Source organism: Tympanuchus pallidicinctus, unplaced genomic scaffold, assembly GCF_026119805.1.
Source record: "Tympanuchus pallidicinctus isolate F22 unplaced genomic scaffold, pur_lepc_1.0 scaffold1, whole genome shotgun sequence".
Taxonomy (NCBI): domain Eukaryota; kingdom Metazoa; phylum Chordata; class Aves; order Galliformes; family Phasianidae; genus Tympanuchus; species Tympanuchus pallidicinctus.
The window spans coordinates 101,339,142-101,365,792 of record NW_026294618.1 but is presented as its reverse complement, the minus strand read 5'-3'; the positions used below and the strand labels follow the sequence as shown (position 1 = coordinate 101,365,792).

The following is a 26,651-nucleotide window of genomic DNA, read 5'->3' as shown; positions in this document are numbered from 1 at the left end:
AAAAACACTACAGAATCTCTGAAGATTCCTTTTTCATAAGCATCAGCATCCAGAAGTGTTTTCAACTGAAACTCTATCATAGAAGTATGGAAAACTGTAAGAAAATATAAATGTTGGAAACTTTCTGATTAGTTCTTGAAAGCATGATATTAGAATAACCTCCCCACCCCTTGTCAGATTCAGAACGACTTATTTCAAGTGGAAACAGGAACAAGTTAGATCAATTGTGCACTAATGACACATGCACTCTACAGTTTCATAGGTGAATGAACAACAGAGCAGGTAACAATAAGTTTGTGCTTTTGTCTTGAGAACGGGACCTCCTCACTCAGGTAGCCCCCTGCAAGGAGGAAGGCTTTGCACAGACACAACAATCCATCTGCAGGTTCATTTGAGACCCTTTTTTAGTGTCTCAAACTCAATCTGAAATTTGGAGTCTTAGTCGCCGAACAAAACAGGAAGCAGGAAGTGCCAGGAGCAGAGACTCATACCTTTTAAAGTGACAAGAACTCAGGGATTAGCCCTAGAAGCTGTTTTACTTGCTTATGTTTGCAAAGCTCTGGCTGTCACAGCCTTCCTTTGAAAACCCCTTTTTGTCTGTCATTGGTAAGAAACCTAAAGAGAGAGGGCTGTCATCAAGTCTACAGGAGCCTTACAGGGACTTACCTCATTTTCTCCTGTTGTCAGAGAAGTTTCAAAACTTAGATACTTACTATCACCAGCCCCTTACTGCTGGTGCTGCTACATGTTTCAGAAAGAGAATATATTCTAAACTACTCACCTGGAATGACTTGATTAAAAAGAACCAGAATTTTAAAGCCAAGTTGCCTTAAATTTTGTATAAGGTAGTATTAAATCCTTATAAAATTGTATCTATCAGTGAACAGGCACAGATCTCAAAGATGACTTGTGAAAAGACCTAAGAAGGAATTAATTCACATTTAGCAGCTAAGGCAGAAAACCTAGGAGGTAAGAAATGATGCTACTTCACTCCTGGATACAGCAGCATCCTCAAGAAGTTATCAATATGCAGTGTTGTGGAGCTCACCATAACTGACATAACAGAGTCTCCCAGGAGTTGGACTATTAGGGACAGAACAGGAGGCCATATTTGATGATCACCTCACTGACTATTTTGAAACAAATAGCAACAGTGCTGGCCTGCAAAGTCAGATGCCTTCTGATCATGCTCTCTAAGCAAATAAGCACAACTATTAACAAATTGAATCATCGTTTTTAATCAGATACTTGCAAACACAGTACAGAATGGTGCTTAAAAAAAAGTTGGGAACTAGTTGCCCCAGCTTTCAGACGCTTATTTTATGTCTGTTTAATGAGAAGGAAACATCAGAGAACTCCCAAAAAAGCCATAAACTACGAAGCAAAGGAAGAGCTATCGCAGACTCTGAAATGCTTATGATGGCTTTATTACTTTGATCAGTTTATATAAGGACTGCGTATAATTTTCAGAACAAATGCATACAAATTTCGACAGACCCAGCTCTTTTTTCCTGCAGGAAGTAATACTGCAGAAGATAAAAGAAGTAAATGCAGCATACTATTACATGCCAGCCTTTCTCACCAACCAAATTAAAACTCTCCCACAAGACAAATAAGGACTATCCAAACATCTGTTCTCTGCAGAAGCAGGAACCAGGAAGAGCTTTATGCAGAAAAGCAGAATAATTCTGAGCAAGCAAAATCAGAAACACCCTTACCTGAACTGAAGGTGCTGGTTCTTGAGATTGCTTACTGGTAGTTCCCTGGAAAGACACTGAAGCAAAACTGTCAGTCTTGTGCAATACCGGGCCATCACTCCTTGCAGATGTATCTGTCCTATGCGACTGCCATGTCTCTTTTCTGTGATGAGACTCGCCAGCTTGCTCATCTCCAAAGGCAGCCCAAGAACAGCTGTCCTTTTCTTCATCTTCAAAAGCATTCCAGTCGGTAGCCTGGTTACAACCTGCTGAACTGAAGTCCGCAAAGTCGTCAGAGTCCTGAAAAGCAACGCTCTCATCTTGAGATTTTGGCACGGAATCAAAGTCTCCAAACTCACTATCATCGCCATTTTCTACCTCAGTAGTATGCTGGAAGTCTAAGCCAGAAGTTTTACTGGTAGCATCACATTCTAAAGTGTCAGCAGTCTGATTTAGGTTAGCTTGATCCAACTCTGCTGGCAGCTGAGAAACAGTACTTATGTCCCTGAATTCACCAAATGCATCATTATGTTGGCTAACAAGTGCAGGCTGTTCTGAAGTTCCCTCTAAAGCTGAAGCATTTGTTGATTCTTGAGCATTAATGAAAGCAGAAGACGCACTGCTGACTGAACCAAAATCACCAAAGTCATCATCGTGTGTGATGCAGCAAGCTACAACTTCAGCACTGCTTCCACCATTCTTAACTTCTTCAGAATCACCCACGTTTTCTCCTTGGAGATCAGTGCTTAAGGTTTCAACCTCATCAATTTTGATGTCCTCTGTTCCTGAAAAACCATCAAGCTGAGAAAAACCTTTGCCATTTTCCTCATCACGTTGTTTTCTCCTTCCATTGTTTTCTCCATTTTCAGTAGTGCATATTGAACTTCCAGTTGTTTGAAACGTACTAGAAATAGTAAATTGATTACCTTCCAGTGCTGAGGAATCCTGTTCACAGCTAACTTCTGCAGTACAAGTCTCTTCTTCAGTATGAATTGCTCTGTTTATTCTGTTGTTTTCCTGAATGTTCAGAGAGTCTCTTTCACTAAGAACGGTGCATATTGTAGGCCCTGTTCCCCCTACATTGATTGTTTTTCTGTTTGAGAATGTAGCAAAATCTGCAAAACCTTCACCTGAGCTAGGAATTGAGTTCAAACTTAGCTCAGTACTATAGCTGCTAACAGTATTTAGTCCCTTTGAATCACTGATGTTGTCTAGATCTTCTGTTCCCTGAGGATTTACAGGGTCCAATGCTGCAAATCCATTTGTTAGAATCTCTAGACATGGAAGTTTTTCACCATTACAAGCATCTATTTGCTCATCTTGGCTTTCAACTGTTATATCAGTTCTAACATCAGAAGAAAACCCCTCTGACTTCCCAGTGTTCTCTCTTTGTTCCCCTTTCTTGTTTACGTCTTCTAAACTTACATCAAAAGCAGTACCTGAAGTTCTAAACTTAGATTTTTCTTTGCTGGTACTAGTAGCTAACGCATCAGAAAGTTCCTTAGGAGAAGTAGGAAGCTCTGCAATGCAGTCTTTAACATTTTTAACAGATGTGAAAGTTGCAATGCTAGCTACATTGTCAGAATAATCATGAAGGGGTATAAAATGATTTGTGGGTATAAATTCCTCCTTTGGATGGCTGTAGTCTGCTGCATCAAAATCAGCAAAAGCTACACCAGCAGTGCTCACACCAGAAAATCCTCCAAATTCTCCAAATTCGTCTTCATCATCATCATCAGCTCCATTGTCCAGCGGTGGAGGGGATGAGGAGTACATTCGAATAATATCTGGTTCCATTGTTTAGTTCCAGTCCAAAGTTAATATATTTCTGTAAAAGAAAAAAAAAACTGTTGGAATTCTGATTATGGTTTTTTTTTTTGTTGTTCAACATTCCACATTTTAGAAGTTCATGTGTAGGTAAATGTCATTCATATTTGACAAGAAAGGAAGATAAGATACCACTATGTAAAATATCTGCAGAATGTTTATGCATAACTTGCAATATTTGAAGATACTGTTTTCCTTCTCTACAAAGAAGCCAAGCAAGGCTTACAACATAAGACAGGCAAAAAAAAAAAAAAGGATGGCAGCCTCAGCTCAAGCCTAGGACAACTATCTTTCAGCAGCAGTTCTACAGGATACATAAAGCACATTATAAAGGTGGTGCCAGGAATTCCTTCACAAGGAAACTACCGAGGATGTTTCAAGACTCTTGTAAACAACTACATGACTACACTTCTCGGCAGACAGCACTGAAACACCATAACATGAAATATATTTATCTTAAACTGTTGTGCAGTATAACAATGCAACCAAGTTGAGCTTTAATCCACCAGTTGCCAACTTGTTGTCAGCAGCAATTCATGAAATAGCCACTTGCCCTGGTCCACTTTCTCCCACACACAGTTGTGCCCTCAGTTGACTGTGTGACAGTAATTAAACTACCTGATGGACAGCCAACAATCACGTACTTAAGACACCTTCAGACAGCAGCTGCAAAGATTCCTAAAGCTATTTCCACAAGCAATGAAACAACGTAGGAACACTGGGAGAAGCTACCATTATAATTGCTAGCTGTGATTTTGACTGCTTAAGTCTCTACCTGTTCATGGATTTCTATCAGGTTCTTTGGATTTCGTAACTCCAAGCCAAAGCGTGCTGCCCCCCAACTGCTGCTGCCCGCCTGCTTTTGTCCTACAAACCCCTCAGTTGGAAAAAGCCACAATAAGCACCTTCCAAGCCCAGAGCAAAGCTAACTTCTCCAGCAAAGTTTATTCTCAAAAGCAGAATGGAGCAAGATTTCCCATAAAATATTTAAATGCAAAAGGAAAAACGAAGTATGAAACCATTCTCGTGGCCTAGATAGACAGATGGAGACTCAACATTGCAAACTACTCCAGGCACAGTCAAGATATGAACTGTTTTCCCCCAACCTCCAAAAAATAGGCTGAACTTATTCCACTATTGCATATGATTAATGACTAAGTAACACCATCTACATATTTACAGCCGTACACACCACTTAAGTGGTTTATAACAGAGAGCCCATAGAGGGAGATCTGCAACTGGGTTCTTTCCATTCCAAATGACATCCATATAAATAAATTGCAACAACATACTAAGGAATACCTATAGAAAAATAAGAAAGTGAAACTGTTATAAATAGCAAGTAATTGAATTTCTAATTACTAAAGTGCAGACTTCACAGCACTCCTGAAGTGAAAATAAAACAAGAATCCTCAATACCAAAGTATTTGGCCAAGGACTTAGCACAGAACCTAAACAACAGCAAGCCAAGGACATAACAACAAATGAAGCTCTGCAGTTCTTTTCAAGTACAACAAGCCACAGCACTTCAGCCCAACAATTCTGTGCATTTGTCAAGGAGGCCCGATAACTTTAAGGTTATCTATCCTATCTTTGTGTTTTGTCTTCCTTTTTTTTTTTTTTTCTCTTAAGTTATAAAACAGCCTGCTTATCAAAACGAAACCAAGAAGTAATTTGTAACATAACATGGAAACTGAAGACTGCAGAGAAGTGTTGTTTGGAATAAAGCTTAAGTTGTCAACAAGCTCCCACGTAGGCTTACTCAGCACCAGCTGCTCAACAAGGTATTTGTGAGGAGCTTCACTCTCACATCTCAGAGGCTCCAGCAGCCAAAAGCACTGTGTTTTACATCAAGCTTTAGCAATTGCTGTTCAGTGTCACACGTGAACATAAAGATCCATTCCAAGACGCCTGTGGAACATGAGTTTGAGTTCATATTGAGATTGCTCCAACCTGCTTACTTCTAAAACTTCTGGGTTTTCCATCCACTAAATACCATAACAGCATTTATTCTTTGCAATTATCCAAACAGTCATTCCCTCTTTACTTCCACATTTCCTAAACTCAGTGCAGTCAATCATTAGCCCCAAGATTAAACACCCAGTGCACCCAGACTACAACTGTATCCTGAATATTTTACTGCAGAGGAAGAGCTGTCAGTTACACACAAAGAAATGTCCAGGGCAGTGGAAGTGCTGACTGTTCTTTTGTAGGCAAAAGATGTGGGGGTTACCAGCTGTGCTCATCTCAAGGCACCAGATTTTGGGGTAAATGCCCTTCAGTGCTGCAGGGGACACAGTGCACCAGCACTGCATCGGGAGCTTGCAACTCCTGGGGTCACAAATCAGTAGCTCTTCAGTAACACAGTGACAATAACAGGAAGGGACAGAAAACGGCATCCATCTGCAATGGAATTCCCTCATCCCAATTCCTGCCACTGGTCCTGGAAAAAGGAGGGTTTGTTTTTTTTTTTAAACTAAAAAAAGTAGATTGATTTGGTTATATACACACAGAGGTGTATAGGAATATGTGAAATCATCTTTCAGAACTCTCAGCTAACAAGCGTCCAGCTTAATCTCAGTAGAAATTCATTATCAAACCTCCTGGAATTTAACAAGAGTATTTACAGTTATTTGGAAAACTCAGTTGACATAGCATTTATTATTCTACACAAAGCTGAAGACACTACAAAAGCAGGAAAACACTTATTGAAATGAAAAAATCCTCAATGTTATTCAATTTGGGGAATGGTGCTGATGAGATATAAACCAAAAGAAAGAGGAGCTGGAAGAGAAGCAGAGAAGCCATGAAATGGTTGAAATAAAGGAAGGTGAAAATAACAGTTCTGTCAAACAGAGAGAAGAAAAAAAGAAAAAGCACAACCAAAAAAGAAATCTGCTTCTGAGCTCCATGTCCAAGACCAATTAGTGTCACTAAAGCTAATGCAGCCTCACCACTAAATTTTATCACATCGTCATGTGTCTTATTTTTTATTAGGCAGATTCACAAGCCCTGCAAAAGACATCTCTAAAGCTTTTTGTTAAGATAGAACAGGTTTTAAAACGGAAGATGAGTGTTCTACAGACCACTGATTTATACTGGAAATAAAGATTTATGTGTGCAACTAAATCCACAGGAATTTAAGCAGAAACCCAAACAAAATCTCTAGATGTTTCAATTACTCTCAAACAGCTAGTCTATAAAAGATAACGTGTTTTAAAAGGTCAGATGCTTGTGTTAACACAAGCTGAAGTTAGAAAGACAACTCACTTGATTTAGAAACCAGATTCCTGAAGTCTGCAAGACCCAACGTTGAAGCTTTCAGTGTGGTAGGAGCAATAAAGACGAAGTATCATACACATTAAAGAACTCCAAATGGATACAATCCCAGACTTTCCTTCATTTGAAGTAGCTTTAGAATAACCAAATCACACGAGCAGTTACATCTAAGTAAAAAGGACATAAATCCAGGCAGGCCAGCTTTCCCAGTCCCAGAGCTCTTACTTTTACTGATGAGAAGTCACAAGTAGGGCAGGAGAAAGTACACCATACAAATAGGAATTTGCTTCCAGCTACCAAACACATGCATTTAGAGCTCATAGACAGTGATGCCAACGTACAGTTTTGTTGGTTCAGTAATAAAACCAATTCACATTGTATTGTCATGGCTTAAAGATCTCAGAAATCTCCGAAGAGACCTGGTTCAGCTGCAGTTCATCTGCTTAGATGAGAGATGTCAGTAGCTCAGCGACCAACCCAAATTACTGTAGCTTGATGTATAGGAATTAGATGGGCAAGATGCTGAGAAACCTCCTAAATTATGCATAAAAAGGTTGGCCCATATCTTCCCCCCTTCCCTCCTATTTAAATAGCACCAATCATAACCCAAGGCTAAAGGATGTACAGGATGAAGCCTGGACAACTGAAGCTTAAAGTCGTATCATAACACAGTGAGTCAGAGACCTTGAAAAACTACTTTGGAGTTTACCCATTAAAAAGAGAAGGTATCACAATTCGTATCAATGTAACTTTACTTTTTTTTTTTCTTCTTCTTCTTTTAAAGCCTTTTTACATTTATAGGCATATACAAGTTGCTTGTCACTTGTGTTATTTGAAATATCACGGTCAATTCTGTGTTAGTTACTGCTCCACCATCTGACATCACAAGTTCTCATGCCTGTACTGGAACTAATTCCATGCATTATCTGTTGTAACAACTCTACCCATGTTCTTTTGATGATGGTTTACTTTATTACTCCATTCACCTCACCTAGACATAAATCATAAAAGACTTCAGAAAATTCTTAAGGAAGAGGATAAACTTTAAGAAAAAACAAAAACAAAAAAACATGTCAACATTCAGGAAACAAAATGAGTAACATGGGGGCAACAAGCACCATCACTGAAAGGAATTTACCTACAAGACATAGAAAGTTAAGAAGTTAAATGACAAAAAAAAAAAAGTAGGAAAAGAAGAGCAATACCAGGGGAAAGCACAGCTGAGGTGACCTGGGGCTGAAGCAGACTGCCAGAGCCCAATTAAACTTGCAGGAAGACTTCCGAGCACCCAAACATTTTCCCTTCTGCACCTTCTGCCACATAGAAGACAATTCCTTCAATTTTTCATTTCAAAGCACTTTGAAAACATCATGGGCATCATTTACACAACAGCAGTCTCACTGCACAGCACTCTGCTCCACACATTTAAGCAGCAGTTGCCAAAACAGGATCTGCAAGGAGTGTTAATGTTAAAGTTAAACCATCAAAGCTCTGAGCAGATTTTCAAATCCACATCCTCTGTTAGTTCAATCAGTTTACCCCTGTGAACCAAATGGCCAACCACTTGCATGGCCTTGCTTATCAAATTCTTTTTGAAAGCCATTACTTGCCATGATGCTACAGATGCATTCTAAAAGTTCATGTTCAAGAGTCTGTATGAATCTGTATTATGCACGAGCATAAGGTTATGTTGATACAATTGATGTTTACTGCACCTGAACAACTATCAAACTACATGCTTATCAGAAGGAAGAAGAGTCAGACCAGTCTTCCTCCGCCCTCGGGCTGACTAATTACTGATGAATTTTTTATATGGGACTATACTCCCAATTCTCCACACAACATAAAAAAAAAAAAACAGCACAGGAATTCTTAGCCTTCATGTAGTTTCCTTCAGAAAGGATTTAATTATGATCCCCTTTCTTGACTTTCTAAAGTGTTCCACCCACCAACCACAGACTGATGAATCCAATTCATCACCATTCACCAAAACATTAACTTGGTGATAAACCATAGGTCTCATAGAACAACAACTTTGTTCCTTAATTCCTTGTGTTAATCCCTGCTTTGTCTGGCATCTCAACTGAGGGCTAAAAGGTGGAACTGTGGCTTCATCTTTTGTAGTGCAGAACTCTGCAAGCAACTCAGATTTATAAGAAGAAAATTCACACGCTACTTTTACCTCAAGTCATTAATTCGGTTTTCAAAATGCTATCAAACCAGGGTATCCCATTATTTTCTTGTAGGAAATAGGGAACAATATCTGCTTCCCTCACACTGAGCCACATCACTGTTCATTACCTTTCTGTAGATTAATAGAGAGTCTAACAAAGAAACAGCAGCAAAAAGCACAACGTAATTACACTACACCAAAGCAGGTTTAAATAGCTCATTGTCTGTGTACTTTCTAAGGCAAAATTTGAAATAGTGTGTTTGGTTCTTTTATAGAACCAAAAAAAAAAAAAAAAAAGGGAGACCACAAAGAATATTGCTAAGTAAAGAAATAACTGAGATTTGTAAAATTTAAATAAGGTCATCATACATTAGAATGTTTCCTTGAACTTAAGGGGTACATTAGCAACACAATGAATAACCACTCAATTGTGGTTTGTTCTGAAAGCAAAGCTGAGTTAAGCAACCCATCAAAACCCATAAAGAAACATAAAATAACAAGAGATGGCATGAGCAAGATCCTCATGACAGAAACAACATCACTTGAAATGCCTGGCAGTAAAAAGCTTGCAATGCCAAGGAGGTGGGTTCAAGTCATCAGCTGTTAGAATCTGTTCTTTCCAAGAACATTCAGCTCCTTTCTGCAAGGGAATTCCTCAAACAAATATCAAAACTATCTTGGTAAAGACTAGATTTAGACTTTGCAAGATGTTGCCTTGCAGTAGGAAAAGCTGTCTTCTTTTATAACTTTGCCTTTTCACTGCCTTGTTAACAACAGAAAATGGATTTCCGGTCTTTCTGTAATGCACCTGAGAACTCATTTCTAGAAGGGCAGCTGTAAATGAGGGAAATCTGTTAAAGTAGCATTCTTACAAACAGAATCCAATCTAGAGTCATTTTCCAAGCTGCGGTCAATATGTTCCTAAATTGGTTTATTAAGTTTACATTTCTTTTTGGAATAACTTACCAGTGAATAACATACAGAAAGAAAATGTTTACTTCATAAAGCCTCCAGAAATCAATGCTTTCGATTTTGAATCCGATGTTGTTACAGCCAAAAGGTCCATTATCCAGCACAAGAGTTTCGGGACTCTGTTTTTGCTTGGACATATATAAGTTGAGAAAACAACGTTCTCCACCTCCAAAACATCCTGGATATCTAAATATAAGCCTTATTTCTCATCACCCAACATTTGGAATTAATCAATACCGCTATGCATTACTGCAGTTTCAACAAACACTGAATATGCCAGACACCTTCTATTAGAAAGCACTGTACGTAAGAACAGCATTGAAGTAGCAAAACTCAGGAGGCTTCCATCAGGATTCAGGCACTCATCTCAATCTTCCTGACCTTTTGCCTTCCCCGAGTAGGCAGTGAAAACAAGGCATCCTCAGACAGTTCAGCCTCTATCAGAATCAAACCTCTTGGCACTGCACAGATGATAAGAACAGGGAAGGTGATACAGATATGAAATGTAAATAAGGCAGATGCTGCAGACTTATTAAGAAATGATTAAAAAACAGCTTTCGCTAGCTGTGCTGTTTCACTTCTCCTTATTCCATCTAGACTTAACTATGGAATCCAAGAAACATTTGAAAAATATGAACGTGGACATCGAGCTCGTTCATGACATTCCTCTTAACCAAGAACAGCATCGCTTCCCCAAAACAAAAAGACCAGGTTATCATTTATAAATTACAATACACAAGAAAACCACGTAATGTTTCCACTCAAAATCAACTGATTTTGCTTCAACAGCTGCAGATAAAGACACTGTCTGAATCTAAATCTGCAAACATGCATTGGGGAAGATGTTCTAAGAACAGGCATGCTTTCAACTCATGTAAGCAAACATGCCTGGCTGGGAAAGTCAATCAAATTTAAAATCTGGTGCTGTGGGAACACTGCATTTGTGCACAATGTACTGTACACATGCATAGAATGTGTAAAGTGAGACAGATTGCCTAAGTCACACATAACTGGGATGTTTTCATTCTTATCATTTCTCAAATTCGTTTAACAGCGTTCAACTCTGTGTTTCTGGATGTTACCCTGTAATATGTTCTTTGGGAACCTGTTCCAAATCAAGATCAAAAGACACTGGATTAAGAAGTATTAAAAGTAAATTACCCAAGCTCAACTCTTCCTAGAGGTTTATTTACAGAGCAATACGTTCTCCATTACATCTAAAACCTTCACACTTCATCGATACTACAATAAAGAGCAGATTACTACAGCCCAGAGGTGCACTCTTACAGAAAAGGGTCTCACAAAGCTCAGCAGAGGGAACACACCAGCACAAGCAGATCAACCACTGTTCTCCCCTCCATTACTATAAACTTCGGCTTGTTTTCTTCAACACAAATAGCATAAGTAGCAAGAAAAACGGGCAAAAAAGTTAAGTACACTTATGAAGAGCTGACATTATCAGCCATTTATCCCACCCACTGATATTATGGTATATTAAGAATACAATGCAAGAAGGGCATCTAATACTCCAAAAGAATAAGATCTATTTTCCATCATGTTTCAACAGATAAATGAATTTAAGGTTTCACATTTCCTTTCCTCATAACTTTGTAACATAGCAAAGAGAAAAGAGGATTTGCCTTCCTTGTGGCTCTTCCAGAACAGGACTCTTGGACTTAGAAAATCCAAAATTATTTGCTGTACAGAAGCAGACTCGTTAAGTCATTTTGCAACCAGTCCCACTAGAGACGTTTGCATGTGAATTTCAAGCTTTAACTGATGAAGACATAAGCATAGAAGAGAGTCTACTGGAAAAAGTCTACTGCAAACAAGACTGTCAATTTTCAAACAAGGCACATTTCAAGGTTTTTTTGGTTGTTTTTTTTTCTTTTTTTTGTGCATAAGGAGCTGCTTGCATTGTGTTTTCTATAAAAAGGAAAAATAAAATTAACAGACAAAACAGCAAGAAACTTGATGCTAAGTGGGATCTGAGAAAGGCAATTCTCTGAAGAGGACTATCCAGAAAAGTCATAAATGAGTGTTTTGAATCCCTGTGAAAAGGTTAGCATGCCATCACAGTGAAACATTCACAAAGACATAGTTTAAGTTGTCAGATAATACAATGGCACAGAAAGAAAAGAACGTTTTGTAGGAAAAGATAATAAGTATCTGAAAGATGATTATGCTGCAGAGTATAGTGAAAACCAGATCTAGCATCAGTTTCTTTACCACAGGTTTTCCAACTGATACTGCTACCTTTCTGCAAGGACAGCTCCATGAATATTTCAGAAGGAAAGGGCAAAGAGTTGACTGAAGTCTGTCTAAGCTGGTTTATTATTTCTGCTCTAAAAGACAAGTCTTTTGAAAGTACTTGAGAGCTTCAGAACGAGTTATTTTGATGTAACTAAGGCGTTAAAATGCTGTCATTAACTTAAAAATTGCTTCACTAGTTTGACTCCTACTTACAAATATAAAATCAGGTCCTGCCTTAATCAACAGAAATACATATCACAAATAGCAATTCACTGTGAATTATTTTAAGTCATATAGATTCATGAAATCTTTTGCTAAGCGAAACCATGATCACAGCAACAATAAAATCAAAATAAAAGAATTAGACAGCATTTATGTTCAGGCTGAGATCCTTTAGCTGCTTACTAATAAATTAAGGAAGTCAAGAGAAGAGGTCATACTTTCACATGACCTTAGAAGGTCACGTAGCACATACTTTATACAAATATCATGTGAAGTGGAGCCAACGTAGCACATTACTTTTTCTGAAGACTATTTTTTATACAGTAAATTTATATTTAAGTCCTCCTACCCTCAAATTTGTGTTAGTTGTTTTCACTTACGTGAAAGGAATGCTTTCTTAAAAAAAAAAAAAAAAGAAAAACAAAAACAAAGCACACCAACCCCCTCAGCTGTCATAGGTACTTCATTTCTTCGCCCAGCTCTCCCAGCTAGCATTACATTCCTCCACATATGCCCCCAACAGTGTTAGGCATAGGAGTGTGCATACAGACTTCTGGGTGCACCACCAACAAAATGATTTTAGGCTTAAAACAGGCTAATTGGCTTTCCAACTCTGGCTGATGCATTCAGAGAACAAACCAAGATGGAGGTACTTCTAATTATGCTCAACCTCTGAGGACGAGCCCAGTTAAAAAAGCAACATCCATCACACTCACTTTGCCACAAACTTCACAGCTGAAGAAATCTGCTGTGATGAGGCACAGCATGCTGTAAGCCACGCACAAAATCAGAACTTACACGACCATCACAGCACAGCTCTTGTTGATGAAGCGTCTCCTACTACCTAATGAGCGGAGGTTCACTTCACAAGGAGCATTAAACTGAAAGTTAAAGTGCTGAAGGTGGATGGAGGGCTGCCACCTCGGTGACACCCTGAAGGAACGCCTGAAGGCATAATCCTTGTTTTAAGGAATCGTCCCCTCTGAGAACACCGAGGTCTGTTAGGGAGCCACTTACAGCAGCAAACCGAAGCATCAGCACTGGAGCTTCACCAATTTTGCCCCATTTTAGAACAGCACTACAATAAAAATAAAAATCTTAAGAGATAACTTCCCTCCAGCACATCCTCTTCAGCGACTGACACTCCAAAAAGTGACCTTAGTGGCTGAAGGCAGGTCCCCGGCGCCCAGCTACACACCCTACACGGCCGGGAGCCGCCTCACGACGGGCCCGGCCCGGCGGCTCCGCACCCGCGGGGCTCGGCGAAGGGCAAAGCACCGAGGCGGCCGCCTGCTCCGAGGCGGTCTCGTCCCCGGAGGGGGGCGAAGGACGGGGCAGCACCGTGGAGATTTTCTCCTCGCCCTCCTCCCCGGCGCGGGAAAGAAGGACGAAGAGGCGATGCCCTCACGGGGCCAGGCTCCAGAAAAAGCCCCGTCCGCTTCCGCGAGGCACGGGGTACCTTCCCGGCCAGGCCCGCAGGCGGCGAGCCGCTCCGGCGCGGCGACCCGCAGAACGCGGCGGTGGCCTCGCGTCCTACCTGAGGGCTGCGCGATGGGCGGCGGGGCCCCGGCGGGCATGGCGGCGGCGGGGAAGAGGCGCGGGGACGCGGCCGGTTACCTGAGGCCTCCCGCGGCAGCCGCCATCGAGGGGGAACCCATGTCACAGCGACAGGAACCGCGTCGCGGCGGCCCGGCCCCCTCCCGGCGGCCACCGCCTCCCGCCCCGCCGCCACCGCCCACTTGGCCCCGCTCCTCCCGTCAGCCCCCGCGCTGCCACCGCCCTTGGAACCGGCGTCACTCCCAGCAACGGCCGCGAGATCGCGAAGAAATAAATAAGCGAGGAACGCTGCCGCCGGGACTGGCTGCCCCGCTACAGGAAGCGGCCGCCATCTTGAGTGATGGCAAACTGCCTCGCTCGCTGTAGGTCGGCCATCTTGGACGAGGGGTGAGACGGCTGGCAGGAAGGTGAGGCTGCGGCTGCCATGTTGAGTGAGGGCAGCCCGACAGGATCTCGGTGGTGCCGCCTTATGAGGTGGTTTGACTTCTAATTCTTGAGGGCTAGGGTAACGCTTTTTTGCATAGGAAATTGTTTATCGTAAGATTTTGCTCCTTTGAAGTTTACGGGGAAGCAGTCTGATCCTGTATTTATGATCCCACAATCCTGTTTTCAAATCCGTCTCTGGAACAGACGGGGCGATCACCGTTCCACCTTTCACGTCTCTGTGTGACCAGAGGGTAAACATCTTGAACTTCAGAGTCTGCAAGCCACCTGATCCCGGGGGAGTCCCCAGGGCCTGTCTGCGTACAGCTGAAACCTCAGTTCTTAAGCGTCGGGATCTGCCAGAGTTCCCTCCTTCAAAGAGTAGGTTGGTACAAATTTGTTTCTGGAAAATGAGATTCTTAAGTGCATACATCTAGTGGCAAGGATACGTGCAACATCAGCCAAATCGTGCTGTAGCTGAACTGGCTTTCTCAAGCTTGTGTTTTCATGGTTTTGTTAGCTTGTGAGTTGTGCAAGCTCTGTAGAAAGTAGTAGAAACACGATAAATAAAGCATGCAGGGAAATACTGTGTTCTTTATACTTTTTTTATATGCTTTTTTTTTTTCTCCCAAGTAGACAGTGGTTTGACCACACAGATGAAAGAACACTGACAGCAAAAACACTCAGTAAAATCACAAGAAATAATACATTCATGCTTCTATTCCTCAAGTGTGTTGTTGTTTTCTATGACCTGTTTACATGGTATTGGTAAAAAGCATTAGAACTGCAAACACATCAAGTATTTAAAAGTGAATAATATTGCTTTAAATAAAGTGCAATGCCTGCTACATTTACTGAACACTGCAGTGGTTAAATCATACTAACAGATTATTATATTTAAATAGTGTATAAATATAACTTGTTCCTATGGAGGTTTGAGCATGTATTTAGGCAGTTTTCCTGAGGGAGGCATAAAAGGGGGTTATACATAGGGTGTTTCATGTTTGAGATAGGTTTGTGAATAAAAATGTCTTGAATACTCCAAAGAGTAATTATAATTAATATGCTAATTTAATAAGTCACATGAGTCCTCTAAGAAGCATGGGAGAACTATATTGTTAATACGCTACTTCAGTTGCATTAGGAATCCTGCTACAATAGCTGAAAACAATCATAGGTGACTGTTAAAAGAGGCTGTGTGACTTCTATTTTGCCACCTGGTGGCTGTTTTTTCAGCTTTTTTTCAGCTTAGCATCCAAAACGGTGTGAAGTCTGTGCTGACCTGGCAGGACAGGAAAAAGCAACAAGGGAGCTGGGAAGTAAGCAGTGTAGCAGTCAAAGAACTTTGACCTTCAGCCAATATGTAGCACCATGGTATACAATTGTAAGGGTGGAGAGAAGAATCTGTAAAAGAAGAATGTTTGTTAAGCACCTGATAAACTAGGTCAGTTCTTCCCACATCTGGCAGCAGGCTTTAAGTTGCAAGGGCCCAAAGTATATTTCAGTTTTCCATATCAGTTGTGTTTGGTTAGTGGCCACTGGCTGTTGAGTGTTCACCACCTTTACAGCAACATTGTAAATAACATAATTAGAGGAGTTAATTTTGTAATTATCTTCTACAACTGGTGTGAATGAGTATACTAGATAAACACTGTGCCCTGTGAAAACCTGAACAGCAACCTGAGCCCCAGCACCCTAAAACAAATGTAAAACCCTTTTGTGGAAAAATCCAAACCCACAAGCCTAATTGCATGACAGGAAGAGAGCTAGAAAGATTGGCAGTGTCAGTAAATGAGGTCCTAGAATAGAAGGAAAATGGTTAAGTAAAATTCCCAGATGATTTGAGGAAGTGAATCATATCCTAAGCTACAAGGAAAGGCAGAAAATCTGTCCAAATGGTCTTTGCCAGTTTGACCAGAGGGAAGCTTCCTTCTGTTTCTTGGTGATATTCAGTAGTTCCTAGGATCAGAAGCTTTAATGGGTGTGCAGTTTTGCTTCTGTACAATTCATTTAACTTGAACCCAGGATCAGATGAGAGGTAAGTGTTCCACATGAAAAAGTGAAGGTGATCTTTACTTAGGCATGGAGTGAATGATTGGCAAGGTGTGTGGGATTTTTTTAGTCACTCTTGCATAAGCTTTGCTGATTGAGGGAGATTACATTTACTGACGAAGGCAGACTGACTCTTTATAATAGCATTAGCCATGTTAAGTGTTTGCTATGAAGTGAAATCCATTAATTACAACACTAATTTCAAGGTCATGTTTTCCATGTAAGAAAGTTTCCTCTACAGAACTGTATGGATTATGGACACTATGCTATTTGAATGTTAGTCTTGAGTGATGTTCTACAAATCTTCAAATATTTTAAGAGTTGTTGGTGGTTTTTTTTTTTAGTCTTATCTTTAGTCTTTCATATAATTTTTTTCCAGCATAGAAAGGAAACGTAATCTTGAGATGTTCGTCTCAATGTGAAGCTTCTTTTACATAGTGCAATGGAAGGTTTAAGCAGGTGGGACTAACCTTGTTAACTCCAAGGTCTGGTCTTAGCAGCAGGAGCAAAGCAGCTTGATCATGTGCTGCTGCTGAATCCTGAACTGTCAGCAGAGGGCGCAGCACTACTACAAGTCTTAGCTGGAAAAGGGAGTCTGGGAACGCCAAGGTGATTCAGGAAGACTCTCCCAGAAACCATTGTGTTCAGCAGACTGGTTCGGGAATTGAGGATAACAGGGAGGACTTATGATCTGCAGCCACATTCTTCATAAAACTCGGTTGTTAGCAATTCTGAAGAAAATTGAGTGTTTGTTGGGAAATCATGTAGCTTTCTATTTTACATTTTGGAGTTTAGTATGTAATTCCTAACTGTCTTTTGGTTTTAGTATACACTATACCACTTTTACCACTATGTGCAGAGTATCTTCTGAAAGATGTTGTTTTGCTAGCAGTGTTGTTTTGTTTTGTTTTATTTTTATTTTTATTTTTATTTTTTTTTATAACTTAGTATTATTTTCTTATTTGCAAAATATGTACAGTACAACATGGCTCCTGGCAGTGAAAGCTTTTTCTGATTTCACTGCCTAGTGTATGGGGAAGTGGCTTGCTCTAATCAAAGACTTATTCAAGTCTTTAAACTTCAGACAGCATGCTTCCTTCTTTGCTGAGGCTGGCAGTGCTGTAGATCAGAAAGCAGACGTTCTGTTTCCTGAGAAAATTTGGTGCTTGATTTTTTTTTCTTTATTTTTTTTATTCACAATTAAATCAGACACTTGAAGATTTGAGGTTACCTACAGAATTAATTTAAAATGTTATTCACCTGCAGGAATGATTTCATTTCACTAATGTCTTTCATCTGTGCTATTGTTAGTATAATGCTAAATAATTTAACATCTTTTTCCTGTGGAAATGATTTTAAAAAGTAGAAAATCAAGCAGATTGAAAACAGGAAATGAAGGCATTGCATTTTGTCCTCACAGAATGTTTTGATTTTTTTTTCCATCCCCATTTGAAACTGAATAGGCTGTGAAATGCTTTTAATTCAGCAAAGCTGCATTTATAGCTGAAATAACCACTGCTACTACATTATCAAGAAGAAAGACCTTGTCTGATTGAATTCACCAATCAGCCTTGAAAGCTTTACGTGAAAATTGTTTGTGGCTGTGGCTTCATAAGGTGGATATTATCAAAGCTGTCTGAGTGAATAATGAGTCTTTTCCTCTGGCTTCTGTGTAGGCAAGAGTTAGTGACAGAAAAACTGTCACTGTTAGCTAACTTAAACAAAGCTGTGTATGAGGATGCACTAAGCAGCTGTTACTGAACTGCACTGCTGATCTGTCCTTCAGCATCAAAAGGTGGTGAAACAGACCTGTGTGCAGTTGTTGCTTTTTACCTTACACAGTGGTTGGTGCCCTGAGATCCATCCAGAATCAGTGCGAATTTCCTGGCTCTTCCACATGACAGTGCAAGCCTCTTCTCTGTATTCAGGAAGCCAGTAGTACTTCTTGGTCCCAGGGCATCTCTCAACTACAATGGGGATCCCCTTGTGAAGAGCCCAGCAGCTGTACCCTATTTGTCTGTGAGCTGGCTATGCAGCAAGGAATTTGAGGATCCATGTTCCCTGCACTTCAGACAGTGCCTCAATTCTTGCTCTGTGTTGTCTTGCCTCTCTTGTAACGGTGAAAGGAATTTGCTGAGCCTGGCCTCCCCGTGCTGGGAGTTAGCTATTAGGACTCCTCCTGTGTGGCAATCCCTGTTTCTCCTGGGGCTGTAATACTTCTCAAATCTCTTTAGAGATTTCTGAGGGACTCTTCAGAATGTTTTGAATGCCTGCATCTTCTGTATCACTGCTAATTCTGTTAGCATTGACCTGTGGGCAAGTAAAATAATTAGGCACTCATTTAGTTTGTTTTAGGTATTCTACAGGTGCCTTGGGTTTTCCCAGATCTGCAAGGGACTGCCTCCATTTGTTCTAGATTTAATGGCATAAAATACAGAGCATATCACTGTTGCTTTACATGCAACACACAAAGACTCTGGAGTGCATGTTTGTTACTGTATCATACAAATCACACAGATCTCCCTATCTATCTTTATTGGAGTCATAGTTACAAAAAGCTAGACGGCATTGCTACATTAGCAGCCCGATCTCTTGTGGCTCACAAGCCATTAAAAATCCCCAAATTGTCTTTAAAGAATTCCAACTGTGTTAGATACAAGGAACCCTATGTAGTTACAGAAAGGGGGGGGGAGGGGGATGGAAGAAGAAATGGCAGTTATATCAGGTGGGCCTTAGAAATCTCCCATATCCAAAGGGCCTGTAGGTTCTTTCATTTTTATCTCAGGCTTCTTTGAGCAACGATAGCATTGAGGACACTCAGTACTGGTTTTGGGAAGTATGGGGTTTTGTGTTGTTTTTGTGTATGATTGTGTGTGTGTGATTGTGTGTGTGTGTGTGTGTGTTTTGTTTGTTTTTGTCTCTCAAGGAGCTCAATTCTAGATCTCAATCATGTTTTCAGCTGTTTTGGAGCCTTCAGTGAACTCTGAGAATCACGTTCTTTCCACATGAATGCTATCCAGTGGATTAACCAGGTCATGAATGTCAAACCAGCCTCATTCTTCCTGCCGTGGTTTACACTACATCCTCAAAGTAGCAGAAATTAATGATACTAGTGAGGTCATACTATGCACCTGGTCTCTACCTAGTTATATATGTAATTCATTAGCAGTATAAGCAAAACATATTTTTATGCATTTCAGTTTCAGTTCATTAAGGTTTCTGAAGAGAGTCAGTAGGAAAAAAAACCAAAGTTCTCAGAAGAGAATTCAAAATTATTCACTTAACAGCAGTACTTTGTCTTTAAGAGGCCTGGCTTGTGAATTTTGTTCAATTTAAGTTGAAAAAAATGCTAAAATGATTGGAGATCATTACTCTGTTATAGTGATTCAATTTATTTATTGGATAAAAGCGAGTTGATTTCCATAGCCATCCTCTTTCCTTGTGTGCTAGCATCTCTCTGATGACAGGAGTGAAGGCTCATCAAATTCCCTCACAGATAAGCTGATAGAAAATTCTAAGCTACAAATTACCAAGCCTGTGTTTGTGATGAGCACTGTTACAGTGCTCTCTTGCACACTGAGCTGTTTGGAGTAGTGCAACTCATGCCTATAATCTCTTAACATCTATTTTCAGACCTCTTCATTTCCAAAGGCATTTTACCTTTCCTTAAATATTTAGGAATATTGAAATATACCTCTGCACTGCTTTTAAAAAATATATTGCTGTTCCTGTACTTAATAAGACCACCTGTAATATCTTTTCGTAATTGCACAAGGTCTTTTCAGATGCATATCAATTCAGTTAGTGAAATTCAGATGCTTTGGACAAGTTTTCTCCATGAACCAATGTTGTGTCCCTGGAAGTCCACTGTGTCTATTAGTGTAAGTGGAAAGAGAATTACATTCCAGCTATTAAAATGGAAGTGACCAAGTTTTTTCTGGGTTAATCAGAACTGCTATCTCAAAAATTCAGTTTCCATGGAAGAAGAACAGGTCCTCCAAATATTTGTCAAAATCTTTCTTGCTGTCAAGCTCAAGTCTGATGTTTGTTTCCAGTATCACATATGTTAACTCTATCCTTGTACCTTTATGCAGTGGGTTTGCTTTTTTGATCGCTGTTCATTGAGTTGCAACACATCTGGAAGGTTGGCACGTAGCAGGGGCAGATCTCATAATAACAGGATTGTTTGCTGGGAATTTCATACATAGAAATACATGAGATTTGTGAAAGGTGATCCTAACTGACAGAATTTTTGTCATAGGGAAATAATGAATAGCAAGACAAAACCTAAAAGAATATGCCATGTTCCAATCAGCCAGTCTGCTTTTGAATGCTAACAAGAAGTTTGTCTGCCCCGGTTTTGTTGGAGTACTGCAAATAAGGGCCTTAGGCTGCACCAGCAGTTATAGTGAGACTTGCTCTGCAAGACTGAGACCCTAGCATGTGTCTTTGGGGTGTGTCATGGTAGTTTGGGATGTTCTTAGTTGATTTTATTGCTCCTCTATGGAGGCAGAAGTGGTTCCTGTGTCTCAATGACTCCAATGCAGAATGTGTTTGCAAAAAGCCCTCTTTGCTGGTGACTTAAAATAATGTGCCATGGCAGGGAAGAGCCAAGTGTTGCAGTCAGTCTTCCAGCTTGTTCTAGATCAAGTGGCCTTAAGTAGTGAGATTAATTGCTTACAAGATTCACCCAGAGGGGAATGTTGATCTCTATGATGTCCCATCATTTTTTCACAAACAGAAAAAAGTGAAATTGAATTCTTCATATCTATGGCAAGAAAAGGGCACAAACAAGGTCAATAGTGGGAGCAGACTGTGGGAAGTTACAGGCAGAAGGGTGCACTGAGAGCTGGTGTGTGAAGGGAACAGCGCGGTGACAAAGTTAAGCACAAAAACAGCCTGGAGATGAGAAGCCCACCCCTGCAGCCTTCAATATGCAGGGTGACAGGGAGACCTCTTGAGAGTGGCTGGACCAGCTCTTGCTGCAAGAAGAGCTGTGAAAGATGAGAATAAGTGCCTGAGTCATCTTAACATTCACCAGGCGCTTCTGTAGGAACTTTCTCTTAAATTATGATAAGTGCATTTCAGCCCTGGGAAAAGGGTGCTTTCTCAGAGCTAGCTCCTTGGTTCTAGTAAACAAATACAATCCCAGCGGGCTTCAATGGTGTCACTGATGTGCTCTGGAGGCATCCTTGCCAGAATGTGCTTCCCTTTGTCTCTGCACCACACTCAATCTAAGTGCAGCCTACGTTATTTCAAGGGAGATGTATGTGCATCTTAGAGCAATGAGCTACAGCCACTCTTTCTCTAATGCTATTGTAGCCAACAGATTTGAGTTACTGGTGAATTTGGCTCATGGTTTTCATTTTGTAAGCAATGAACTAAAATATTTTAACAAGCGTAATAATTCTATAAGTTTATATAGTCTATCCTTTGTTGGAAAGAGGCTAGATTCCCACTGTAGCCGAAAGAGAGCTATTTTCAGAGTAGTAGACTGGGCTCTGTGCCTTCATCTGGCCTAACTGGGATCTGACGTATCCAATGTAGATGTTGAGGAATTCTCATGCCTCTGTTCTTCTGCATATCCACTGCTACTGAGTTGGAAATGTGGCTCCAAACAGCATGAAGAGCCAAAATTTGTCTTCCTAATGCATGCTGATTGTGAAATACTCCAAAGGAGCAATTTTGTCTCAATTTTCTTGCATTTATGGAACTGTTTATAACATAGGCCACAGGGTATTTGTTGTCTACTTGGTCAGATGTAAGTCAGCAGTTCAGTGGATTTACATGAAAGACTGATGGCGACACACAATCAGTTTGCATGCAAATGGCATTGATCCAGTTGCCCAGTTGAGGAATGTTATATGATCAGTGCAGATATAATTATATCCAAATTTGGCTACAATCCATATTTTATCCATATTTATCCATATTCTGCTGCCGAGGGGCTTGTCTCCTTTGCCAAGAAATCCCCTGGGCAAGAGCATATCTCAGCGTCTCACTGTTTATTCCATATTGGGTGGAATTTCCAATAAAAACTCCTCTGTGGAGAAGCCAAGATGCATGACCCTTGTTAGTAATGTAGCTATCTCCAAAAATCAAACTTCTGTCTTCTCAGCAGTCTAGCTTGCTTATGAAATGTTGTATCTTGTGAGATCATTTGCACTTCTTTGAGCAACTAGTTCCTCAAGTGGTGGAGCAGAAAGGAGTTTCAGGGGTACAGCAGAGCTCTCCTGCCAGTCAGATGCTGCCTTTGCTTGTTTGAAGAGGTGGTAGGATGCAAACCAGCTTTCGTTCAAAAATAACATAGACATTTCAGCACGTGACTGCTCCCCCTCTAGCACGTCCTCTTGTACCTTCTGGGATCATTTAATCTGAGCTGTGCTGATGTGGCTCAATTGCTATCAGATGTCCTTATGCGGGGTCGCTGTAGGGATGAGGAACATGTAAACTGAACCTGCTGGGGTAGCTGTTACAAACTGACTTGTTAACCTCTTGTCTGTAGCCAGCTGCTCTAAGGTGGATGGGGCGTCTGCTTCCTGGCTGCAAAGTTTTGAGGCTTCTGATCTTTTTTCCTCTATATAAACATCGTCAGATGCGGTCTGACAGCACGTTACACCGAGATTTTTCCACTCTGCAGTTCTACGCCACGACGACTCTTAAATTACCCTACAGGCTATGCATTAGAGAGATCCATGTTGCTCGCACATCTCTGGCCTTGGCTGACTATTTATATAGCTGGGCCACTTCTCTGGAGAGCCTCTCAATCTGATAGAGATGAGGGCAGACAGAACTACACCTTTGTGCTACCTAGAAAGCCCAGGACACTAACCCTCTGCTAAGTCTGACAAGGAGTCACTGTATTCTTAGGTTTGCTTTAAGGCTGGTTTGCTTTTACAGAGCTGGACCAGTTTCTCCTGAGTCAGATTCTGTTATGTGCAAGCTATTGTGGTGCCTTCAATTGAGTTAAGAGTGGATCATAGTTTTTTTCTCCCTTCACAATTACCACCTTATTGTTGCCCTGTTATTGTGCATTATGCCAGCATTACACAGCTACAAGCGTGCCTCAGGGCCCCATGCAGTATATGTGGTAAGGTTTTCACTTCTGATTGTGTAGACAGAGCAGCATTACAAATTTACATCTGCAGTTTCTTGACACTCATTCTGCCTATGGAAAAGCTTCATGTGTGGAAAGTGTCAGGCCCTTGGGACAGGCTGGACCTTTTCCTACACAGGGACCGATGCAAGGAGGCAGATGGCAGTAGGTCAGAGCTGTGTTGGGCCTCAGTCTAGCGTAGGCCCAAAGTAAGGCTCCACTGCAGCCTCCAAGTTTCCCTTGAGAGTCATAGGCAGTGATTCTGGTAGTGAATGTGAACCCCGTGAAGAACAGAATATGATCTCTGCAGCTGTAGCAGATACTGCTGATGTATGGGAAATGGACAACATTTATGTGAGCTTTTGAGTACTTGTTTTGTTCCCATCATTCTTTCTAGAGATTGAGTACCTTGATTTTGAATCCAACCATTTCATGTCCCAGAAATCAAAGATCGCCACCACCATGTGGCCTCCTCCAGTGCACAACGGTGCTGTTCCTGTTTCCCATTGCACTGGTATCACTCAAGTATGAAGAAACAGAACTGCTGTTTTGCCAAGATTGTTAGAAGGGAGGGATCTCCTGAAGGACTGTGTGGACTAAATTGCTCTTTTGGCAAAATAGAGAAACAGTAGTGAAAGCTGAAATGTTTGCATCCTGCATGCATTTACACTTTTCTCATAAAGGGCAAAAAAAAAAAAAGTAATAATAACGTGATGCCTGTTCTGTGGTGATTAATATTTTTGTCTGCATGAAGATTGCTTTCTCTGAGGCTTTTGGTATATGGTCTCATAAAGTTAATGGGCTGCCCTTGTATAAAGCTCCTTCACAGGATATTCCTGAAGCCTTGCTCAGTCTTTAGCTAGGCAGAGCAGACGAGGAATTTGAAGAGCGTAAGGACACGTCAAAACTCCTGAGTTTGCCTGAGACTGCATATAAAAAATAATATTGTCTTAGAAAACAAAAAGCATGTGTCCTGCATCTGCTGAGCAAGGGCTTTCATGCCCATGGTTTTTCCCTGGCTGCTGGCAGATTCACAGAATTGAATGTATTCTGACTGAGGCTGAATAAGCAGCTGGAGGGCTGTTATCTCTGTGTAGCGGCACGGGCCTGTTCCCTTTTCTGTTTTCAGGCAGTCTGCCCGTTCTCTCTCCTTTGTAGAGTTTGCAACTTTATGGGAGGGTGAGCATGTTCACATACATCATAGCGTTGGTGCTAGCTGAGGCTGAGCCAAGCAAATTATTTCTGTCTCATTCCCACAGATGGAGGAGGGCACTCAATACCTTGAGTTCATACCTTTTGATAAAGCACTCCAAAACACGTGTCCGTCAGACTTACAGATTGGTGCAGCCAGCGATCACTCAACCATCTCTGGCATTCAGACATTTTGCAGTGATAGAAGTCAAACTACGTATAAAACTGCTGATCCCAAACTGTTCAGGTCAGATTTGTCCACTACTGTAACTTCCTCGACATCAGTAAAGCACCAGGAAGGTTGAATCCAGATCCCTACATTTTTTTCTTCTTGTTAGGAGTAGGAGACCACCCAGAAATGAGGGCTGAATACTACGACGTCAACATTCCCTGTGCTGCTTGCAACCCATCAGCCAAAGGCTTCTCAATAGCTCCCTTTCTGAGAAGGTGCTGCTGCTGAAAACTCAAAAATGACTGGGATAAAAAATTTCCCTGTTCAATCAGAGCAAAAATCTGCCCTCTTGAAATACAATTCTGCTTTATCTGATTTTCCTTTCGATGGAAGGAGAGGCACACAGTTTTTTCTTATTGTGACCTATTTTTGGCAATCCAGGAAGGATCTTGTTGAAAGCCTCTGAAAGCTCTGGTAACCATTAATTACTTTGAATCTAGCTAGTAGGAAACTCTGCTTTAAGCAATATGGAAAGTTACGAAAGCAAAAAAAGGTTACATGTTTATAGAGCACTTTTCACATTATTTAGCATTCCCAGTTGTTGGATTGTATTGTGCTTCCTATTCCTACATGTAGAAGATGATTGCATTACTCATGGGATGTTGAAGAGGGATGTAGTGCAGATGCTGCCCCAAGCACCTCCACCACTATAGCTTTTTATTTAGAGCTCTTACTAAGCCTGGCAGGACAGGTGAACCCCTCTGGAAGCAGAATTGCAAATGTCTTCTTTATGGTGTGGGTGATGCAAACCCCTCTGCCTTCAGCACTGAAAGCCTTTGTTGTTGTTCTCTCTCTCAGGGTGGTAGTTTCCTTCCTATTAACAGATGCTGAAGAAGTCTTGTATCTGTCTTATGTTGCTGTCTTATGTTGCTTTCTTTTTTTTTTTTTTTTTTTTTGACCTCAAACACAGGATATGTGTGCTTGTGAACGGAGATCAGGCAGGTATCCACACTTGGGTGTTTGGTAGAAGGCAAACGTCTTTGGGGGCCCTTTGTACACACTAGAGCTAACTCCTCTGGAAGACCATTCAGGGCATTGGAATAATCACTGATAAATCATCCTCTGGAGGAGTGCCTCTCTTTCCACTGCCTGTATAGGAAATCCACAGAGACCAGACTCACTTACTGCAGCTGAAGTTAGACGCTGCAGAAGGTGGCGTGAATGCCCCCGCAGTTTCAGCTACTACTCACCCTTTAAAAGGCTTCCAGTTTTCCCACTAATGTAGCCAGTCAGCTGGCCTAAGCAAAAAAGCAGCCTGTGGAAAACTGTGTATTAAGCATCAGTCTTTATTGCACCAAATAGCTCTTTTAAATCCTCACCCTGGGAAGCTGTTGACACATGTTTGAATCATTCTACTACCTTCTCCCAATAAATGTATGTGTAATTGTGTTTGTGTATACTAGTTACATGTTGCTGTGGAAGTTTTGGCATGCTGATATGTATCTGCATGCCAACCATCACAACCCATGGCTTCATGGCCGTATAAGGAAGTTCACCTGTGAAGATGTTCAGAATTTTCCTTTGGAGCTGCTTGAGTTCTTAACCAAGTGGAGCTCCTACGTGCTGGAAATGGGTGACAGTCTCTGGAAGTAAGAACTGTGGCCTCATATTTGAAACCTAGCTGACAACACCCTGAAAGCCATGAAGGACATTTCTTCCTGTTGTGCCCTCCCTAGA

At 41.0% G+C, this 26,651-nt stretch overlaps 1 protein-coding gene and 1 long non-coding RNA gene across 2 annotated transcripts in view; one reads left to right on the top strand and one right to left on the bottom strand.

The window, feature by feature from the left end:
• The window catches only part of AFTPH (aftiphilin), a 42,821-nt gene extending 28,693 nt beyond the window's left edge, over positions 1 to 14,128 (bottom strand). Inside the window, 2 exon segments of the mRNA XM_052699100.1 lie at positions 1,719 to 3,525; positions 13,961 to 14,128. Of these exon segments, the coding sequence (XP_052555060.1) occupies positions 1,719 to 3,494 (1,776 nt within the window). The 5' untranslated portion in view covers positions 3,495 to 3,525; positions 13,961 to 14,128.
• A 265-nt stretch (positions 14,129 to 14,393) lies between these two features.
• LOC128088622 (uncharacterized) overlaps positions 14,394 to 26,651 on the top strand; it is a 23,345-nt gene continuing 11,087 nt past the window's right edge. Inside the window, exons 1-2 of the long non-coding RNA XR_008210305.1 lie at positions 14,394 to 14,788; positions 25,081 to 25,388. This is a non-coding gene — a long non-coding RNA (uncharacterized LOC128088622). The remainder of the gene's footprint in view (positions 14,789 to 25,080; positions 25,389 to 26,651) is intronic.